The sequence below is a fragment of the Misgurnus anguillicaudatus genome, chromosome 2 (genome assembly GCF_027580225.2).
Source record: "Misgurnus anguillicaudatus chromosome 2, ASM2758022v2, whole genome shotgun sequence".
NCBI classification, from domain to species: domain Eukaryota; kingdom Metazoa; phylum Chordata; class Actinopteri; order Cypriniformes; family Cobitidae; genus Misgurnus; species Misgurnus anguillicaudatus.
In genome coordinates, this window is record NC_073338.2 from 51,552,768 (window position 1) to 51,574,292 (window position 21,525).

At 39.1% G+C, this 21,525-nt stretch overlaps 2 protein-coding genes across 4 annotated transcripts in view; both read left to right on the top strand.

Moving 5' to 3' along the window:
• The first annotated feature begins 248 nt into the window (after nucleotides 1-248).
• Nucleotides 249-10,471, top strand: LOC129443241 (uncharacterized). Of its 3 annotated transcripts, XM_073857609.1 has the most exons (5): nucleotides 3,571-8,140; nucleotides 8,558-8,947; nucleotides 9,098-9,214; nucleotides 9,543-9,645; nucleotides 9,906-10,471. In XM_073857609.1, exon 1 carries the CDS (start codon nucleotides 3,597-3,599, stop codon nucleotides 7,935-7,937), a length of 4,341 nt encoding a protein of 1,446 aa, XP_073713710.1. In that variant the 5' UTR covers nucleotides 3,571-3,596; the 3' UTR covers nucleotides 7,938-8,140; nucleotides 8,558-8,947; nucleotides 9,098-9,214; nucleotides 9,543-9,645; nucleotides 9,906-10,471. The 3 variants fall into 3 exon arrangements, 2 of the variants coding, with proteins under 2 accessions (XP_073713710.1, XP_073713706.1); XR_012359369.1 differs by lacking the exons at nucleotides 3,571-8,140; nucleotides 8,558-8,947 and adding an exon at nucleotides 249-440 and having other exon boundaries at nucleotides 9,906-10,223; XM_073857605.1 differs by lacking the exon at nucleotides 8,558-8,947.
• A 3,433-nt stretch (nucleotides 10,472-13,904) lies between these two features.
• LOC129443438 (uncharacterized) overlaps nucleotides 13,905-21,525 on the top strand; it is a 74,497-nt gene continuing 66,876 nt past the window's right edge. Inside the window, exon 1 of the mRNA XM_073857690.1 lies at nucleotides 13,905-14,018. Coding sequence (XP_073713791.1) covers nucleotides 13,925-14,018 — 94 coding nt within the window. The 5' untranslated portion in view covers nucleotides 13,905-13,924. The remainder of the gene's footprint in view (nucleotides 14,019-21,525) is intronic.

A 21,525-nucleotide genomic window follows, 5' to 3' on the forward strand; every position in this document is an offset into this window, starting at 1 on the left:
CAATGTTCACCAGAAGAGAGTCTGAAATGCTCACTCATAGACGCTTGAAAACATTGACTTATGGGGTGTCCAGCACAGCTCTTTCTTTTTTCACAGTTTATGTAATTATTCTATTCTATTAATTACAATTCTTACAATTAATAATTTCACTTTTTTAAGGTTTCTTTTCTCCGTCTTTCATGTAAAGCTGCTTTGAAAAACATGTACATTGTAAAAACGTGCTATAAACTAATTTGACTTGACTTTTGCTGTGTAGTAGGCTACAGCTATACTATTGTTGAAAAGGCTCTGCAAGTTTATTCTTATTGGTGTGTTGTAATTGATTGACAGTCGTTACTTAGTCCCGCCCCCAGAGATGACGCAACTAGTTATGTTTCGCTTGAAAGCTGTAGAGGGCTCGCGTGTATTCAAGCCATAGGAAAGTGTGCCTACATTTAAAAGTAAGTTTCATTTCCACATATATGTTACCGTATTTACTCTTGATTATATTGATACTGTTGTATTATGTGTTGAAACGTTCTGATGTCAAGTGTATTTCCGTGACGCTAATGCTAGCGGTATGATTGTGTGCATTATATATGCACGTGTGTTCCGATGCACGCTGCATAAGTGTAATAACGATCTATTTTCCATATGTTTACTTAAGTATTTACACTTTACAGATGTTATTGAGCTATACATTTATGTGGTTTGTGAGATTACACTCGATTAAGATATGGTTATAAGATGATAATCACGTGTACATTGATAGTAAATTGTTTACATTTATAGCCATCCTCACGTGTTTATTCTTTGATTTAAACATTTATCATTATTGTTGTAAACTGATTATTTATATTTTTGTTTATTATAGAAACCACACTTACATTAAAATAGTGATTGGACCTTTGGACTTTGTGCATTCTTACCGATGCCCCGTGATGATCCCAATTTAGTCAGAACCAGTCAATACAGTCCTTAAACCTCTTTAACATTGGTCCTTCGAGCCGGATCACGGTGATTACCACGGAATAAGATGTCCAAAGGCTATTCAGAGTCACAGTGTGAGCCTGATGTCCGTACTAAGCGACTATCACGGCCCCCCCGTCACTTGGAAGATTATGAGGTGGAATACAGTGGTTTCCAGCATGCATATTCACCTACTTCCAGGATGCAGCCAGAACCTTACCGCTGGGAGTCAGAAAATGAAGGTGCTGCCGGGATGACACCCTTCACCCGCCGGCATGTCACTTACCGTGGCGACGTTACTGAGGATTCTGGAGACCAGTATGGGGACAAAGATGCTCAAACAGTAATTCGGCAGCTACGAGAAGAGAACAGACGACTGCATAAAACCATTGAGGACATGACACACAGCTCTGAAAGGGATGAAACTGACTCAACACAGCTTCCTGTGCCTATGCCTCGCACTCACTTAAAGACAGCTAAGAAACATCCTCCGGTTCCTACTCCGCGTCTGAGCAAATCACCAGTAACCCAGATAAGTAATCATTTCCATGACCAGACTGGAAAACCAGTTGTGGATTATGGGACGGCAGATTCAGCTGATGAGGAGCTGGAAAGTGAGATTAATTTGTCAGGTGAACTGTCAGAAATGAGACTACAGTTCACACCAAAGAACAGGTATGTGCACAAGCAACCAAATCAGCCATGTACATCACAACCTCAGCACAAGATACATGTACACTCTGCACATGACCAAAGAAACATCCCACCACAGTCCAGTGTTTCCCACAGATCTGAAATTTACTTGTGGTGGTAGCTCGTGAAAAGGGCAATCATTATATCCACCGACCAAAAAATGGTCTACTATACATGTGACAAAGAACTAATAATGTGTGACACAACACAATACTTTGATTTATTAAACATTAATATTAATTTCACATTACAGTTCATTAATCTAACCACCCCAAACTTTCTTTGCCATAAACAAAGCTGACACTGTTTGTTAAAGCACCACGAAAACACTTTATGTTTTTGCACTGATATATGAAGCAATTTGATGACCCCTTTTATCAAACTCAATTATATACAATACTATGTACAGTATATTAATAGACAGTGCAGGTCTATAGATTATAAATGTGACTGATGCTATAATGTTAATAATTTCTATTAGTTAGGCACTTTTACTGCTTCTGCTTTCTATTTCTCTTTTGCCGATTAAAAAAGCTTAATCCACTCATTATTTCAGATTTAAAAGTCTACTTGCTGTCCCGATGACAGACTTTACATTACAGCTTTGCGTTTTTTATATCCTGAGTCAGCTAGAGCTTTGCTCATTCAGTATTAGCACTGCTTTTTGCTACAATCTCTGTGCAAACTGTTTAGATTTTAGTAAAGATATGGTCTATTAATTGTAAGATTATAAAAAAATGGGATAAAGAAAAAATGAAGCGGCGCGTGGTCGTGACAAGAGCCAGCTGTTATCGCCAAAGAAACCGGAGGCACGCTGAAACAGCACTCGAGCTTTGCGCTAGCGGCCGTTCTCCGATCGACTCGGGTTTTACACACAATATTAATCAGACTTGGGACCCGAAGTAATGAACTAGGACCGACCCGGCTGACCATTTAAAATATAAACCCGGAACCGTACGGGTCCCGCGTCCTCAGTGAAGAAAGACCTCTAATGGTAAAACTCTGCTCAAGTTCAGAAACATGAAAGGATACAATGTGACAGGTTGCTTCGCGTCGCACCCAATTCATTGAGAAACAGAGAGCACGTGAACGGACACTCAACGGGAGAGACACAACGTGCTTGCACGCAAAATGAAGCCAACTTGGATGCTATAAACACATATGCACATAAGCATATGCGACCATTTTGGTCGCAGTGTAGTTCCCTGGCTGCTCAGTTACCTCAGTATGTGCTGCAGTTGATCCACTTTGCCGCGCTGGATGATGAGTTTATGACGCGGGCATCATCTTCACGCGGTCACCCGGCCCCCACCTTTCTATCCCTCGCGCGCGCTCTCTCTCTCTCGCTCGCGCGCTCTCTCTCTCTCGCTCTCTCCAAAACACGGGTCATCCAGTCGAGTTCAGAAAATACGGAAATTCGTAAAGTGATTTTTTTTACCTGGGCGGGTCGCAATTTACCTGGGCGCACCGCCCAAGTAAATCATATGTATGGGAAACACTGCAGTCACAAATACGTGATCATTCATCGGCAGCTGACTTCAGATTTAGAGGACAAACTGACTACACCCCAGGGTCTCATTACCATCCAAGGGACTTCGTTCAGCGCACGCATTCTCCTCCCACTAGAGAAAGTGTTTACAGAGGTCCGAACCCTTCAATACCAGATTTCACAGTGGAAGATCCACGGCAGTTTGTTAGACTTAAAATATCTCTTGACAATTTGCTGCCCTACGACGCAACTGAACAGTTTAAATATCAAATTCTGCTTGAGCATCTGAAATTCGAAGAAGCTCTTCTAAGCTATTGAATTGCAGTGTGGCTCGCATGTGGCAAGGCTCATGTCTAAACTCCCTCATGATCTCAAGGCTAACTTTAAGAGGTATGTTCATCCCCTCAGAAACCCAATTCCAAACCTGCTTCCAAAGCCTACTGACTGTAAACTCAATACTAGTGAAATGAGGGGACGTATTGGTCAGCAGAAAAAAGCTCCGCGACAGCGTAAGCACACTTTTCAGACTGCAGCCATTTTGCATGGTGTGTATCAGTCGCCAAACCCTCCAGCTGCAACACCATTAGAATCTCAAAACCCTGGCAAAAATGTGTACTGTCATTACTGTGACAGCAATCACCACTATCTTAACCAGTGCAATAACTTCACACAATTAACCAGTGAGCTCAAAACTAACTGGATCAAGTCAAATAAGAGATGTTGGAGGTGCGGACGGAAACATCAGGCAGCCCAGTGCAGACTGAAAGCCACATGTAAAACTTGTAATGGCAAACATCTGACTGTTTTGCATGACATCAACAGCAAATCCACTGCGATAAAGCAGCAACATGAAAGTCCCCAAGAGAGTCAGATGCTTTACCTAGATCGTCCAGCAGGTAGCAGCCAAGTCCTTCTGAAAATCTGTAAAGTGCTGTTGCATAATGGCAAAAATACGATAGTGGCTTATGCTATTTTGGACGATGGTTCTGAACGCACAATCCTGCTTCAGAGTGCAGCACAGCAGCTTAAACTTAATGGAGAGACTGAAACCCTCTCTTTGAGAACAGTTCGACATGACACCCACGTCATACAAGGTTCAAGAGTATCTTTCACTCTGTCCCCAGCATTTCAGCCCAGTAAAAGGTTCAAGATAACGGGGGCATTTACAGCTGAGAATTTGGGATTAGCCAAGCATTCACATCCAGCTACCATTCTGCAAAAGCAGTACCAGCATCTCAAAGGACTGCCTCTTCATGCCTTCTCTCAGGTTCAGCCATTGTTGCTTATAGGCTCTGATCATCACCATTTGATCATTCCCATGGAGCCAGTGCGCTTCGGCCCACCAGGCGGGCCAGCTGCTATAAGAACAAGATTAGGCTGGACGCTACAAGGACCAGCTCATGTACTCCAGCACCAAATATCAGAGCAACAATGTTTTTTCACATGTGTGACGTCCACTTCATCAGAGCTGTTGCAGAATGTGGAGAGACTCTGGCAGCTTGACATATTGCCATACCGCAATGAGAAGGTGGTGACACGCTCCCGTTGTGACCAGGAGGCCATCACTTTGCTTGAGACCAAGACTGCGAGGGTGAATGTAAATGGAGTGTTACGTTACGCCACACCGCTCCTGCGTAAAAAGGACATGCCACAATTGAAAGCACCCAAAGACTCTGTTCTTCCCCAACTCAGAGCATTGGAAAGGCGTATCAGTAAAAGTCCCGAACATGCACAGGCATATAACCAAGAAATTGAAAGGCTGGAACAATCTGGTTATGTTGTCAAGCTGGCTCCTGAAGCAGTTGATCAAACCCCTGAATCATGGTACATACCGCACCATATGGTGCACCATAATGGAAAGCACAGGGTAGTGTACAACTGTTCCTTTCAGTACCAAAACCACAACCTCAATGAGTACCTTCTACCTGGGCCTACCCTCACTTCCACTCTATTAGGAGTGTTACTCCGTTTCCGAGAGCATGCGATTGCCATTACAAGCGATATCAAAGGAATGTTCCACCAGATCTGTCTGCTCCCAGAGGATAAACCACTTCTCAGATTTCTGTGGAGAAATATGCAGCGTGATACACCAGTCAGTGTCTATGAGTGGCAGGTTTTGCCTTTTGGGACTACCTGCAGCCCATGCTGCGCAACATTTGCTGTTCAAAAACATGTTCATGACAACACTGATCCAGAAGAAGATACACGTGTGGCTGTGGAGAAACACTTCTATGTGGACAATTTCCTGCAGAGTGTAACTTCTACTGACAAAGCGACTGCACTGGTGAACAAGCTTCAAGCTCTTTTAGCATCTGGTGGGTTCGAGTTAAGACAATGGGCTAGCAACATTCCTTCTGTCATCGCACACCTACCTGTAGACGCTAGATCTGAGACAAATGAGCTTTGGCTTACTGAAAAGCAATGGAACGACGCCTCTGAATCCACCTTGGGTCTACATTGGCTTTGCCAGGCAGACACACTTGGTTACAAAGCTCGTCTGAAGGAACCACAAGTTCCCACAATGAGGTATATTTATCAGGTCTTAGCTAGTCAGTACGACCCACTTGGCTATATCATCCCCTTCACAACTAGAGCCAAAGTACTGATACAACGACTCTGGGATAAGAAACGTGAGTGGGATGACCCATTGCTACCAAGTGATCTTCTGCAAGCCTGGCGTGAATGGGAAGCAGAATTGCCGTACCTGAACAAGATCGCTATACCTCGATGCTACACTAGCATGGAACTGGATTCTAAAATGTGCAAAAGGGACATTCACATATTCTGTGATGCCTCAAATCATGCCTATGGGTCCGTGGCATACCTTAGAACAGAGGGTCCTCAAGGCCAAGTCGAGGTTGCATTTATCACAGCGAGATCAAGGGTGGCACCAAAGCGGCAGTTATCTGTTCCAAGGCTAGAACTCTGTGCAGCATTAAGTGGAGCTCAATTGGCAAGACTTCTGGAAAAGGAACTCACCCTGGAAATTGGACAGGTGACATTGTGGAGTGACTCGAAGACAGTTTTAGCTTGGATCCAATCAGATTCTTGCAGATATAAAGTGTTTGTAGGCACAAGGATTGCAGAAATCCAGGAGTTGACTGCTGCTCAAGCATGGCATTATGTGAAGTCTGAAAACAACCCTGCAGATGATATTACTCATGGTAAGACACTTCATCAGCTATCAGTGTCGAGTCACTGGAAACAGGGACCACAATTTTTGTGGCAGGACCCAAGTACCTGGTCTAAGGACCCAGAGGAATCGGTCCCAGAGGACACAGGCGAAGAGAAGAAGGTAACCTTCTGCAGCCTGACCATAGTAGATTTCTCAGATGTAAGGAAAAAATTCTCATCTTACTGCAGTTTTGATCAACTTGTGGAACATGAAGCACAGGAACAGTTAAAACAAGCCAATCAGATAAGGGATCTATCCGCCCAAGATTATGTAGATGCTGAGATTTCACTCTTGAAACAAGCCCAAGCTATGAGTTTTCCAGTTGAGCTTGATGCATTAATACGTGGTAAATCTTTGCCTTCCAACAGCAGATTAGTCTCACTTGCACCAGAGATTGATCAGTCTACTGGGCTCATAAGAGTTGGTGGCCGTTTGCGAAGAAGTGAGCTGCTTAGGCCAGATACTGCCCATCCAATTGTTCTTGATCCCAAACACCCGCTCAGTCAACTACTGATCCAACATTATGATGGAAAACTTCACCATCCTGGCTCAGAAAGAGTATTTGCTGAGTTACGCCGTAAATACTGGATCATTAGAGGGCGAGAAGCAGTACGGCTGCATCAGCACCAGTGTCATGAATGCAAAAAATGGCGTGGAAAGCCTGAAGTGCCAATAATGGCTGATCTACCACCAGCTCGACTCCGTCTCTACCGCCCAGCTTTTTATTCGACAGGTGTTGATTGTTTTGGGCCTTTCACAATAAAAATAGGCCGGCGCAATGAAAAACGGTGGGGGATCATATTTAAATGTATGACGACCAGAGGAGTCTACATTGATTTAATGCCTAAAATTGATACAGATTCATTCCTCATGGCCCTACGCAGATTCGTTGCCCGCAGAGGAAATCCCCATGAACTCTATTCTGACCGGGGAACAAACTTCAAGGGAGGAGAAAGGGAATTATCAGAAGCATTTGCAGCCATGCAACCCACTCTGCAAAGTCAGCTTGCAAAGCAGAAAATTCTGTTCAACTTCAATCCCCCTGGAGCTCCTCATTTTGGGGGACTATGGGAGAGAGAGATCAGGTCTCTAAAATCTGCTCTCAATGTTACACTTGGAGCCCAACATGTAACTGAAGAAGTGCTTAGTACAGTGCTTACAGAGATCGAAGGCATGTTAAACTCCAAACCTCTGGGCTACGTGTCAACGGATGTAGCAGATGTTGACCCTATCACTCCAAACAGCCTGTTATTGGGGCGGCAAGACCCTGATTTACCCCTAATTGTTTACCCTGAGTCCGAATTACTTAGCAAGAAACGCTGGAGACATAGCCAGGTCCTTGCTGACCAGTTTTGGGCCCATTTCATCAAGCGGTACTTGCCTGAACTGCAAACTCGTGCAAAGTGGATGAATGAGACTGGCAAAGAGCTAAAGACTGGGTCAGTAGTGATGATAGTGGATCACCAATTGCCTCGAGCCCTCTGGCCAGTGGGTAAGGTCTCAGCCACAGTACTCAGTGCTGATGGGAAAATCAGAACTGCTGAAGTTCAAGTGCAGGGTCGGAAATATATCCGACCAGTGAGTAAGCTTATTTGTTTGCCACCATTACCTGATGATAACAAAGACTCATAAGCCTTTTCTAAAGTATAATTTACTACGTAAATTGGGGCGGCTGTTGAAAAGGCTCTGCAAGTTTATTCTTATTGGTGTGTTGTAATTGATTGACAGTCGTTACTTAGTCCCGCCCCCAGAGATGACGCATCTAGTTATGTTTCGCTTGAAAGCTGAGGGCTCGCGTGTATTCAAGCCATAGGAAAGTGTGCCTACATTTAAAAGTAAGTTTCATTTCCACATATATGTTACCGTATTTACTCTTGATTATATTGATACTGTTGTATTATGTGTTGAAACGTTCTGATGTCAAGTGTATTTCCGTGACGCTAATGCTAGCGGTATGATTGTGTGCATTATATATGCACGTGTGTTCCGATGCACGCTGCATAAGTGTAATAACGATCTATTTTCCATATGGTTACTTAAGTATTTACACTTTACAGATGTTATAGAGCTATACATTTATGTGGTTTGTGAGATTACACTCGATTAAGATATGGTTATAAGATGATAATCACGTGTACATTGATAGTAAATTGTTTACATTTATAGCCATGTATCCTCACGTGTTTATTCTTTGATTTAAACATTTATCATTATTGTTGTAAACTGATTATTTATATTTTTGTTTATTATAGAAACCACACTTACATTAAAATAGTGATTGGACCTTTGGACTTTGTGCATTCTTACCGATGCCCCGTGATGATCCCAATTTAGTCAGAACCAGTCAATACAGTCTTTAAACCTCTTTAACAACTATGATGTGTTTTGAGATCCAACACACAAGTAATAAAATCATTAAAGAGGACTTTGAGACTTTGAGAAAAGTTATGTGAAAGTATAAATTTGCACAGTTAATTTTACAATCACTGGTCAGCTAATATGCAAATAAATCCACCTTATTTTAATGCACTATATGTAGTATGTAGCATAGTATTAATACTTAGATCTAAATATTTGTCTTTTAGATAAAGGCATACTGACACATCTTAATGTAGGTATCTGAAACAACAGCAGTTTTAAATGTAAGGTTTTGTGAAAAATTTTATTATTGGAATTTTCACTTGTTATCATAACAAATTTTAGTTAAATATAGTTAAAATTACAATTCTTTGTCTTGACATTGCAATCTTATTGGTCGGTCTGTAACAGACTTCTCATCTGTCAAATCACAGCACTGCAAGCCCGTCCCACTCTATAAAAGTATTTTGCTCGAGTTGTCTGGTTTACTCTCAGTCTGAGTTCTGATGAACACAAGACACTTGAAAACTACTGGAGTCAATGACAACTGGGTATGTAACTTAACAGTTACTTTTTCACTTTTAGAAACCAATCTAAAATATAATTTTATATATGTTATGATTATATATGTATATAAATTGATTGATTACATATAAAGTGTATATATAATAGATTATACTGTATTAAAAGTAAATGTTAAAAAATTAAAAATTTGTATCATTGTATAATATATGCCATTGTTAATATAAACTAATATGGTAAAAAAATGGTAAATATAAAAATAAACGTTTAATTTCTATTGAATAAACAGGTATGAATCAGACAAACTATTGGTGGACAAAAACTATTGCTTAAGTTACACGTCAATTTCTTTACCAGGATCCTGAGCACACAACCAGTAATATCCTGAACAATAATCATCTGATGAAGATTGAATACTTCCACCCTCACCTCTTTCCACTTACGTGATCATTGTATGATTGTAGGTTATTATTCAACAAACACATATAAAAAGAGGCATAATTTTCAAATGATGAACATGTCCGTTCACCTGTCACCGCTTTTAATAAATTATTGTGGACAGATGTTGCCGCTCATAATGTATAGGCTACATTATACTTTCATGCTTCAAATTGAATTAGTTTAATTTTTGTGTAACTTAAAACACAAATGAAGCACAAGACAATTATAATTACTTTGTGTATTCTAATAAATAGACATTGTCTTTTTCAGTTTCTGTAGAAATCATAAATCTACTTGAATCACAGAGATAAATAATGGGCAATAATGGAGCACATGAAGCAGCGAAACGGCAGCAAGCAGAGGACGAACGCCGTCGAGCAGAGGAAGCACGCAACCGAGCTGAAGCTGAGAAAAGAGCACTCCAAGAACAAAATGCTATTTTACAGCGAGAAAAAAGAAAAATAGACGAGAATAACAGATTTAAAGAACAAGAAGAAAGGAACAGAATTCAACTAGAAAAGTCACAAAATGAAAACAATAGCAAATAATTTGTTTTATAAAACTGTTTTATTAATGAGAGTTTTACATTCTGTAAATTATGCTCATTTACCATATGCTTTAAAAATCTCTAAACTAAAATTTTCTATAATGATTTGTTAAGCTTTATTTGGTGATACAACCTACACTTTAAAGGTTGATTACTGAGATCCTAAACCAGTGTGTTTATTTCTTACCTCTAAATTTTCACAAGCAATAAGAAATCACATTTATTTTATCACACACAGAGATTGTGAACTTTATGCGTTATATGCTTATCACTTAAATAAAATCATAAAACACAACAACTGTTATGTTTCAGTTAAATTTTTTCTTTTATCATTAAGAAGCACATACATTATCCACTCCACAGAACTCTTTTTTTAACTTCAAGATCATACAAAATAAATTCAATACAACAAAACATGCAACAACAAATCTGTCTCTCTAAAATAAAGTATGATGTATGTGAGTGAACAATTATACATTTAAAACTGGGAACAAAAAGATGAGATTTAACTTACAAGACATTTGCTTCTTATCTGTTTCAATGAATACAAATGCACACACTGTAAAAAAATGTAAAAAAAAATGCAGCATAAAGTTAAAACAACTTGGTTTTGCAAGTCAATTCAACCTACCATTTTAAGTTTTTGACCTGTGAATAGTTGACATTATAAAACAAGTTGAAAATTTTAAACTTTTTTTAAGTTAAAGTAGCATAAAAATATGCTGATTTGACAAAAATGCTTCATTTTTTGGAGAACACTGGTCAATAAAGTTTATGGTTTAAATGGGACTTTGAAACACTATGAAGTCCTACAGAGATTAGGTTTTGTTTTAAAATGCAAGTAATAAAGTTGAAAATGCTGATCCTATTTTTCACATTTTGAGAAGAATGCTACCCATTTACAATGGCAGAATATAGTAGGAAAAATGTTGGGTTGTTTCAAACTATGGATGGGTCAAATACGGACAACTGTAGGGTTTACTTACCTAGATTTTCTCAATGTCAAGATTCTAGGTGCCCCTGAAACCTTTGGCACAAATCTTTATATACGCGTTTTATGAAATCTATAAAATGCAGTAGGCTACAAAACATCATGCTTTTCTTTTGCTTTCGACACACACAAATCAGCTTACATGGCAGTGATTTTCCAAAGACGTTTCAACAAGAAAATCCCAATCCCCTAACCCTAAAACCTGTCCAATTGATAGAACTTTAAAAACAGCCTTCTTTGTTGAACAAGTGTGCATATTTAAAAACTTAATTTACTTTAACATTGTGCAGTTAATTTAACAACACTATGCACTGACGTATCTTAACACATATCAGTGCTATTGTTTTGTCTCAAGATGCACGTATGTTGTAAAAACTACTTTAATGTCCTAATAAAACCAAGGTCTATTCCTGGATTAATCTAAACCCTGTCCAGGAAACTGACCCTAAAAGTCAGATGTGTTTTCTGGCCAATCACAGTGTTGCCTCAAGGAGTGGCTTTACCCTATAAAACTGCTACGACCCCTCAAGTCTCCAAAAGAAGCTAAGAAAAATCATTCAGCAGTAATAAAAGGTATGTGGCTCAAAGTTTAACATTTCTTGTTCATGAATGTTTGCTTGCTTGAGCAATAGCTTTATTGTGTATCAGAATGTATTAATGTTTATCAGAAAATGTGTGTGAATTCTATCCAAAACAATTTTATAACCATTGATTACACTTTTAAAAATATGCCATAGAAGAAACTTTTTTCGTCTAAACAGTTCCATAAAGCACCTTTAACATCTGTAGCAATCTGGTGAAAATTGATTTTTAGAAGTTAAGAAAGGAGTGTTTGAAGAGTCTTTGACTGAATGATTCTTTGAGGAATCAATAATGGTTCTTATATGAAAACCCTGTAAAGAAGCTTTCAAGCATGTTTATTTTTAAGAGAGTAAGTGTAACATGCAAATGCAATAAAACCAAACTGGCATACATTAATGCAAGGATCCACTCCAGTAAATAATAAAACATAGATTTTAAATGAACTGTATTCTTGAAGAAGGGTATTTATTTTCATTGATTTGTACGGTATTACCAAAGTTGGTCATAAATAGTTTGGGCAATTTTCAATGTAATAATTTTAGAAATACGTTTTGAATTTCAAACTGTTTTCCACTAAACATAAGTATTGGGTCCTACCAGATTTCAGTTCGCAACATATACATTTGGGGCCCTATTTTAACGATCTGAAACGCAAGTGCGAAGCGCAAAACGCAAGTGACTTTGTGGGCGGATCTTGGGCGCTGTTGCTATTTTCCCGGCGGGAGAAATAAGTCTTGCGCCGGGCGCAAATCAATAAGGGGTTGGTCTGAAGTAGGTTCATTATTCATAGGTGTGGTTTGGGCGTAACGTCAAATAAACCAATCAGAACGCTATGCAACATTCCCTTTAAACGCAAGGGCGCAAGTTCCATGGCGGGTTATTATTATGACGGACTTACCAGGCGCACGCCAGGAGCGGTTCACAGCCGAGAAGACCCACGTTCTTGTAAGAGCAGTCAAAGACAGAGAAGTTGTTTTGTATGAGGATGGGAGAAACCCGCCCAAATCAGCGTCGGTTAAACAGGCGTGAGAGGAAATAGCCACAATTGTCTCATCAGCTGCGCCAAGCACTACAATGATGTCAGGAGACGGGGGGATCCCAAGCTTGCCAGCATAAATCGGGCACGCCGGCACACAGGAGGACATCGCTGCGTCCACCCTCACCGCTGAAAGGGTTTGGGGGCTTTGAAATCGGACACAAGAAACTCAAGCAAGGTCCAACCCCAAAGTACACTTACAAATCAAGTTCATTTACATTAAGGTTTCTTATGAAAACATTTTAATTATTATTTAGATCAAATAAACGTAATACAGCCACACAACAAACTTATGAAAATATTTGAATCGTTATTTGCATGATAATTGTTTAACGCTGCCACACAAAATAAATAAAAACTATCACCACAATGCTCACCACAATGATTTCCCTTATCTCATGTATTAATATTTTTTATTGTAACAATTTATGATTTGCAAAAATAACTGTTGCATCTGTGTAGATAACATAAGCAAAGTGTGTGCGCGTTGTGCACGCTATACATTATGGTCAAGCATGCGCCCTTAAAATAGCATAATGAACTACGCGCAACGCGCCACTGACTTTAGACTAGTTTTTTTTTTTGTTAGTGGCGCAATTGTTTTTTGAAACTGCAAAATAGCATCAGGGATGGTTTGCGCCACAACACGCCTCTTTTTTGCGCTGAACCGCCCAGGGAGCGCAAGTTCATTCCCTAGTTTGCCGACGTGCGTCTGTGGAGGGAAAACCCGCTGTGCGCCAGTGCAAAATACGAAATGATACATGCGTCACTGTCTGACAAAGTCAATTGCGCTGGGTGCAAGATAGGGCCCTTGAACTGTATGATAGTTTTGATGATACAGTACAATATCAGAACTGTTCAAGCTGCATTCAGTTGCTTTTTTGTCAGTCCAAAGTCCAAATTTCGGACAGACCTAATCTGGTTATGACACATTGGTAAAAGCGAACATGATTTACATATTGATTTAATCATGCATTATGAGTTCTTGAACAAAATCTGTCACAGAATAATTTTATGAAATGCCATACAATGCCATGCTAGTGAAACAATAAAATTAACAAAAATAAATGTTTCCAGTTATATTTTTCATATGTTATCATGTAACCTTTACAAAAATAATGCAGGATTTCTTTAACAGCAAGATGTCTGACTTTGACACAATTGAATTGGCTTGTCTTGGCCGACCTTTTCAGTTGGGAATGCTGTACGACTGCCGAAGAGACGTCCTTATTCCAGGTAAATGAAAGCTCATAGTCAACACCTCATTTGCATTGTCATTGCTAAAAGTGAGGACACAATCTGAGAAGCATGAAGATAATTTTATTTCTCATAATTATCTTAGTCTACCTCCTGTCATGTTATGTTACACATTTTCAATAGATAGACCCACAGAGGGAAAGGGGGAACATCCTATTTTGTTTGTTTTTATGAAATGTTACCACAGCGGGATATGGCGTATCCCGTCATACGTCAATGACGTATTTTGTGGCAGGAATTACCAAAAATTTGCTAATGTTTTTTTTAGAAATATTTTTTATTTATTTCTTAAAATAGGATGTAACTGAAAAAAGGAGAAACAAATATAATGATAAAAACAGTACTTAAAGGCAAACTATGTGGTGGTTTGATGACACTGTGAAAGAGCGTGAAATGATGGGATGGAAATCAATCCGACTAGCCTCACAAATGATGTTTATGGATAACGTAATAAAATAGTTTTATAACTTATGTTATAAATAAACCAACAGATTGATAAAAAAACTGAGTAGTCTCAGTGTTTCCCACAGGATTTTGAGGAGACTGTGGTGGTGATGATGTCACCTGCTAATTAGCATATATGTGACATCGTCATTTCGTGTTTGCGTTTGATCTAGTGTTGGCACCTGAAATATGTTTCACTTTTACTCTTTGATCTTTATCTGTATTTGATCTGTATTATATATCAAATCATATTTTAAGCTGAATTAAGCTGTTTTAAATAGTGAAATAAAACTGTAAATGGGAATCAGGAAAATTCTATTTGTGGGGGCCAGTGTTGATTCTGTGGTGGGCCACCACAAATAAATCAATGTATGGGAAACACTGAGTCTGAAATTTATTAATATAGTGATTACCAACGAAGCTTAACATGAAATAGAAACAATGAAAACACAGAAAATCAAAGAACAACAAAGCATAGCACTAGCAGTTTTAAAGTTCACTCAAAAAATGTTTGTGAGCTCCATAGTTCTTTGGTTAAAGGTGCAATTTGTAGAATCCGCCGTTAGATGGCGCACGATCAAAACAATAACAATGACATAGATTAATGACGCTCTGAAGCAGCATGGAATTACTGCCCCCTGTAACTGTTTAGAATGGCAATTTTCTCATGATTTACAACTAGTTGAAAACATTATTGTAAGATATTGTAAGCAGGGTTCTAAATTAACACCCGCCAAATGCGGGTTAAAATTAATTTTGGCGGGTGTTAATTAAAACTTACCCGGCAGTTTGGCCGGTGATGCATGAGGCATTGCATGAATGATACATAAAGCTCTGGGCTGCGGTCAGCCCCAACAAAACGTTGCACAACGTTTATTAAACTGAAACGGTGATGCATTGAACACCCTGTTGTGATGACGCAAGAGTTGCAACTACGGTAGCTGAGAGGTCATTCTTTGTGTTCTTTTTCAAATGTTTCTGAAGCCTGATGAAATCGTTATAAATGTGTGTTTAATACTGTAAAATACACTCGATGTTACAGTCACTGACCTTGCCGTCCAGAATGAAAGACAACATTCCAACTTGAACCCATTGAGCGAGCTGTCTCTTTACTATCGCGTGTTTTTATACATCTTGCCGCTGATTGGACTGACATTTCTGACACACCCATCAAACAAGAGAAAACGCTTCTAAAACCTGTTGCATTCCGTTGCACACCATTTCAAGGAAACATGTCGTTCAACCCGGAAACCGTAGCAAAACGTTGCGCACCGGTGTGAGATTTATCCCTCTGGCAGTACTTCCTACATTTCCCATTAACACTGTGCCGTAATGCTACGTGATGATGTTTTTTATACACCCATTGGCAGCGCAGTTTGAGTGAAACCAGCGCGAGAAACCATGGAAACGAGTGGAGCAAGTCCACCAAAACACAAGAAAGGCGGAACGTGCCCCAGTGTAAATCAGACCTGCAAACTTGTCGCTTTTCGGCGACAATCGCCGTGTTCTTGGTCAATTGGGTCATTCACGTGAATCGCATAGAACCGGAGAGTTTTTTTTTTAGAAGGTGGGGGGGCGGGAGGCTGCCCTTTATCTGAATGCCATGCGAGCTAGAATTGCCAAACATTATTGGATAATTCTTATAATTGACATTTCTCTGGGCCAATCGAAATCTTAGCATTTGCTTTTCTCTGGGCCAATCGAAATCTTATGCTGCGTTCCAGGCAGGTTTTTAAACCCGTGAGTTACGACTTCAAAACCACGACTTACGACCCTATGCGTTCCAGGCAGCCTGTAACTTGTGTTTTTACAACCTTCTACCGGTGAAAGTGCACTGGAATGGCAGTCAAACCCGTGACTTCCCACCCGTGAACTCGTACTAGATCGATGTACTTCAAAACCACGACTCACGACTCTGAACTGGGAGTTACGGGTTACCGGTTGCCTGGAATGCAGCATTAGCATTTGCTTTTCTCTGGGCCAATCGGAATCTTAGCACTTCCTTCAGCATCTTGAAGACACAGCGCGGTCCTTTGGATGACACACCTGGCTACCAGGCGAGTCTGATGGACACTTTTAACGTGAAGGAACCATCTTATTCAAGGTAAGTCAACTTTTTTGGAGCAAAAAAAAAAACAACTATTTGTTTGTTGATTTAAATTAGCGTTAGCTACCGCTTATATTGTATTTTTAGGAACGAGTCAACGCAGAGTAATGCACAAACGTAGACCTTGCATAAAGTTTACCTATCCTTCGAGCAAAATGACTAATGTTAGCTAACTTAGCAGGACAATTGTTAGCTAGGCTTATCGTTACCCGGGTGCTCTGCCCTGAGTTCCGAGATATACGGCTACTACTCGAATTCTGAGCTAACGAGTAACTTCATTACGGTGGCTGTGGTGACCGCTTGCTCAGGCAGTCATTCGTGATGTGGGTAAATGTGACTGTTTACACAATAGCTGATGCGAGAGTAATGTTAAAGGAAAACCCACCGTTTTTCAATATTTTACTATGTTCTTACCTCAACTTAAACTAATTAATACATGCCTATCTTTTTTCAATGCATGCACTTAAAGGCGGAGTCCACGATGTTTGAAAAACGGTTTGGATAACGAGACGGGCCGACTACCAAAACACACTTATAGCCAATCAAATCAAATCAAATGCCGGGTTGCGTATGTGTGGGGCGGGTCTATCAACAGAAGGTCCAGATTTTATTGGGGTAGGGGCGTGTTTGTTTAGGTGATTTCAAATATCAAACATCATGGACTCCGCCTTTAATCTTTGTACATCGCGTTGTGAATGTGTTAGGATTTAGCCTAGCCCCATTCATTCCTGGTGGCTGTATAATGTTACCTGGTAAACAGTAATTTATAACAACATAGGGCTGTTTAGATAAAACAATCTGGCGAGCATGTTGTCCTAGGCTGATTGATTGATTGATTTGATTGATTGATTTATTTGACCACTTAAATATAAAAATATGAAACAGTACTCCGAGTCATACATTAAAATACATAAATAGTCAGGGATAACACAATAAAGCCCAAAGACTTATTTCCATTGTGGTCCCATAATACACCAACAGCAAATTTCTGTATAATAAAGGGCTACATCAAAGTCTGTCAATGAAATCTTTACATTGTGTTGTTAGTTGAATTTACATTATGAACACTAGCACTTTGAGATTGTTTATTCAATGTAAGGCCATAAAATGCATTATTATAATTATTGAACAGAAATGTATGTTGATATTCACTGCATATCAGCCATACAGTATGGAGACACGTTGTTTTATCATATTAGTCCTATGTACGATCGTTTGCAAGGTTATATTTTAATGATTTAAATTTACTTTCAGGCAATGGTTCTGGGCACTTTGGTGGAGCACCCACTGCCATTCACAATGGTCCGTCATCGTCAACCTTGCACAGACGCCGGCTGAGGACAAAGTGGCTTTGTCGCACGAAGCTTTCGCGAACATCAGCAAAATATATATTTTTTTCATTTCTGTCTGTCTCTTGTTTTTTTTTTTCAGTGTCATGCTTCACAACGCTTCCAGGCGTTTCCGTGAGTTGTAAATAAAAACATTTGTAAAATATTAAATGTGTCATTCTCCTTAAGCTTCAAGGATGTTTTAATATTGATTTTTGATTAAAGTATGCTAAATTTTGTTAAGTCACGCTCAGAATCATATTAAAATCACAAAAAATAGAGCTGGAGTAACCCCCCCCACAATTAACACCCCCCCACCCCCCGCGTGCGACACTGTCACCTTTTTTACGTTTGCAGGTCTGCCAGTGTAAATCTCAAGTTTAAATTTTAGCAGTTAACTATGTATTAATAGCGTTAAAGCGAATCTATTAAATGTAGTTACCCAACGTATGCTTGTAAAAGTGACGCAGCAGTCGCACTGACGCATACACGCACAAATCTACGTCTTTGTGTTCATGCACGCACAACCGCATTCAAAAGGTGACGCCACACGATTGAGTATGCAGCTTATGAAAACATGACGAAACTAAAGCAAGTTTCTAAATAATAATGATAATCTTAAACTCGATCACTATTGGCTCCTGTAGATGGACATCTGAAATGTTTTGTGCAAAGCATTAAAAGGGAAGCAGAAAGGAGATGATGAGTTTAAGGGAGGTAAGACAAACTACATCCTTACTCAGTCAGGTCTCAAACATTAGAGGAAATATCTCAGGGAAACCTCTTGTCAAGTCTATAGGATTGCATTGTTGCTGAGAAAATTAACACTTATGTCTTACACTGTTCTGTATTTTCAGATATGAAACTAATATTTAGTTTACTAATATTTAAAGGTGTAGCGGAGGATTTTCTCGAATTTTAGAAGAACCGCTTTCTCCACTTTTTTTAAACAATGCAATTGCGCAACACTCCTGATTGACAACTAGGAGGACCAATAGTCTTGATGATCCACCCGGAAAAAGAAAATCCTCCGCAATACCTTTAACTCTAGGACACTATAAACAGTTAGCAGTAACTATGACTAAGATTATTTTAGTATAGCAGTTATAAAATGACTTTCTTAAAATATTGTAAAAATATTCTTGTAAAAATAAGTTATTAATCATTGCTATAATTGTATAATGTTGAAAATATTTCTCTGCTGTCATTATTTCCAAATATTTTATGCCATTTATGCATCTAAACATGTTGATAATGTTAGGTATGATGAAGATAAGGGAGACTTTTGGGAGCGAGAGGAGGCAAGGATATAGACAGAGAAACAAAGAAAGCTTGTGTTTGATAAAAAAAAATGTCGTCATGTTTTGTCAGGATTGTCGCATACGTGAAAGAAAAAATGAAATGAAAAATTTTGTGGTGGGAACTAATAATTTTAAAGTTAAGGTAATAAAGGACCATGAGAGTGCCCGAAGTCATCAGAGAGCTTAACGTTAATAAAACTGCCAAGACAGGTCGTATTGAATAGAGCCTTGCTGGGAGAACCCTTACATTTATGTATTTATGTTTATGTTTTCATGCCAACAATGTTAATAAAATTATCAAATGCATTCAGTGGCACTCATAATTTCTCCTATTTTCACCGGAAAAAATTTGGCTAGTGGAAATGCTGATTGGCTGGTAACTTTAGAAAGTTACCAGCCACGTTAGCTGGTGATCAAAAAAGTTAATTTAGAACCCTGATTGTAAGTAATCAGCTCAACAAAATATATAACACTGACCTAGTAGTTTTTGGATATTGTACTGCAAATATATTACAAATTGTAGGGGAGAGCGGGGTATGTTGTCACACTTTTCACACTGTCTAACATTTACTGAGCACCATACATCAAAATGGTATAAATCTCATACCAAATGAAAGAAGGAAGTCTTGGGCACATATGTTGTATTCATAACATCTTTATATCTTATCTCATTACAGAGTTGTAGACTGTTGAATAGTGACTGTGCACTTGTGACAATTTGCCCCATCGGAGGGTAAGTTGTCACACTAGGGCGGGTAAGTTGTCACACTAGATTATCTAAAAATAAGAACACAACTACTTAATTGTGAATATTGATTTTAATTTTTAAACTCAAACCAAACTGGAAATATAAACATCCGTGCCTGGAGAATCTGGAAAAACAATTATTTCAATCCAAATAATGCACATTTCAATTAAGTGGCAAGACCACTTTACTTTGAACTTTGGTTCAAATGTTCTATGGCTTTCACATAAAACCAGATAACTGAATGGAACGCTGCAGATAACTTGCTTAACTTAACATGTTTAACCTCTGAACAAAACAGATGCCCTGTATGACTAATAGGACTCATCTCCAGAATCACAATTCTGACACACATAAATTGCCTGGCCTGAGGTGCAAGCATCATGGGCCCAATTGTTGCATTTTACACATTTTACCCAGGTCTCCTTTGGACGACTCTTTGAAAATGGCTCTACACAGACGAGGCAGAAGCACTCTTCATCATCTGATGATGACTCTTGCATGATTTTTCTTCTTTTAGCTGCCTTGTTTTTCATAGGTCCAGATTTCTGCTTCCCTTTCTTTTGAAACAGCTTTTTGCTAGATTGAGGCTTATTCTTTTCTATATCATGTTTTCTGAGCATGTTCGATGTGTTTGTTTGTACAGGGGCAAGTTGTCAGATGTGACGACTTGCCCCAAAGTCATTGAGACAACTTGCCCCATACTTACTTGTGTGCTAATGTTGTCTAAATCTCAAGTTTAGCTCATCATATCACTTTAGCTAAAGTATCAAAAGACACTTTACGGTCTCCTCTATTTTGTGCAAAATAATCATTTTAAACATTCACACCTAACAAAGTTGTATTGCATAAAATGTAAAGTGATTTTTTTTTACTTTTTAAGCAGAAAAATAAGAAAATTGTGCTAACCTCAGATTACAGTGATCTTGACCACATGTGAACAGGAAGTTGACTATAGAAGAAGAAGTCACATAAAGTGGCTATTTGATTTTTGAGATAGAGCCTCTAGTGTTGGAGTTATTAACAGTGTGACAACTTACCCGTGTGACAACTTACCCCGCTCTCCCCTACCTTTAAGGAACAACAGAACTAACAAAATCATTAGGGTTAAACATTAAACCATATTAATGAGAGCATTATTAGCGTATAAAAACGAAAGTTCTAAGTTATGCTATTATCACCATACTGGTGTGCCACATTGATGTGAAATCAAAATTTCACAAGAATGACTTGACAGTACTGCTTTCAAATCCCTCACATGACAGTCTAATTGTTCGGTAATTTCAGGAAATCAGGGCCTTGCTGCCACCTTGATTCTTCATTAAGTTCCTCAGGAGTCGCACCTCTGGTAAGTATGTCAGCAATGTTTAGTCTGCCTTCAATCCACCTCCAATCTTCCACATGTCCGACTTTCTGAATCTCACCAATTCGATTAGCGAAAAAGGTTTGGAAGCCGTAGCTGTCCTTTTGGATGGCTGCCAGGATTGTTTGGCTGTCCACAAAGTGAATCCATTGCTCGACTTTAATGCGGCAGTGCTTTTCAAAATACGTTTTTAAGCGG

Excerpts from the sequence above, each read along its gene's own strand:
- LOC129443241 (XM_073857609.1), top strand. The coding sequence starts at position 3,597 with ATGAGGGGACGTATTGGTCAGCAGAAAAAAGCTCCGCGACAGCGTAAG.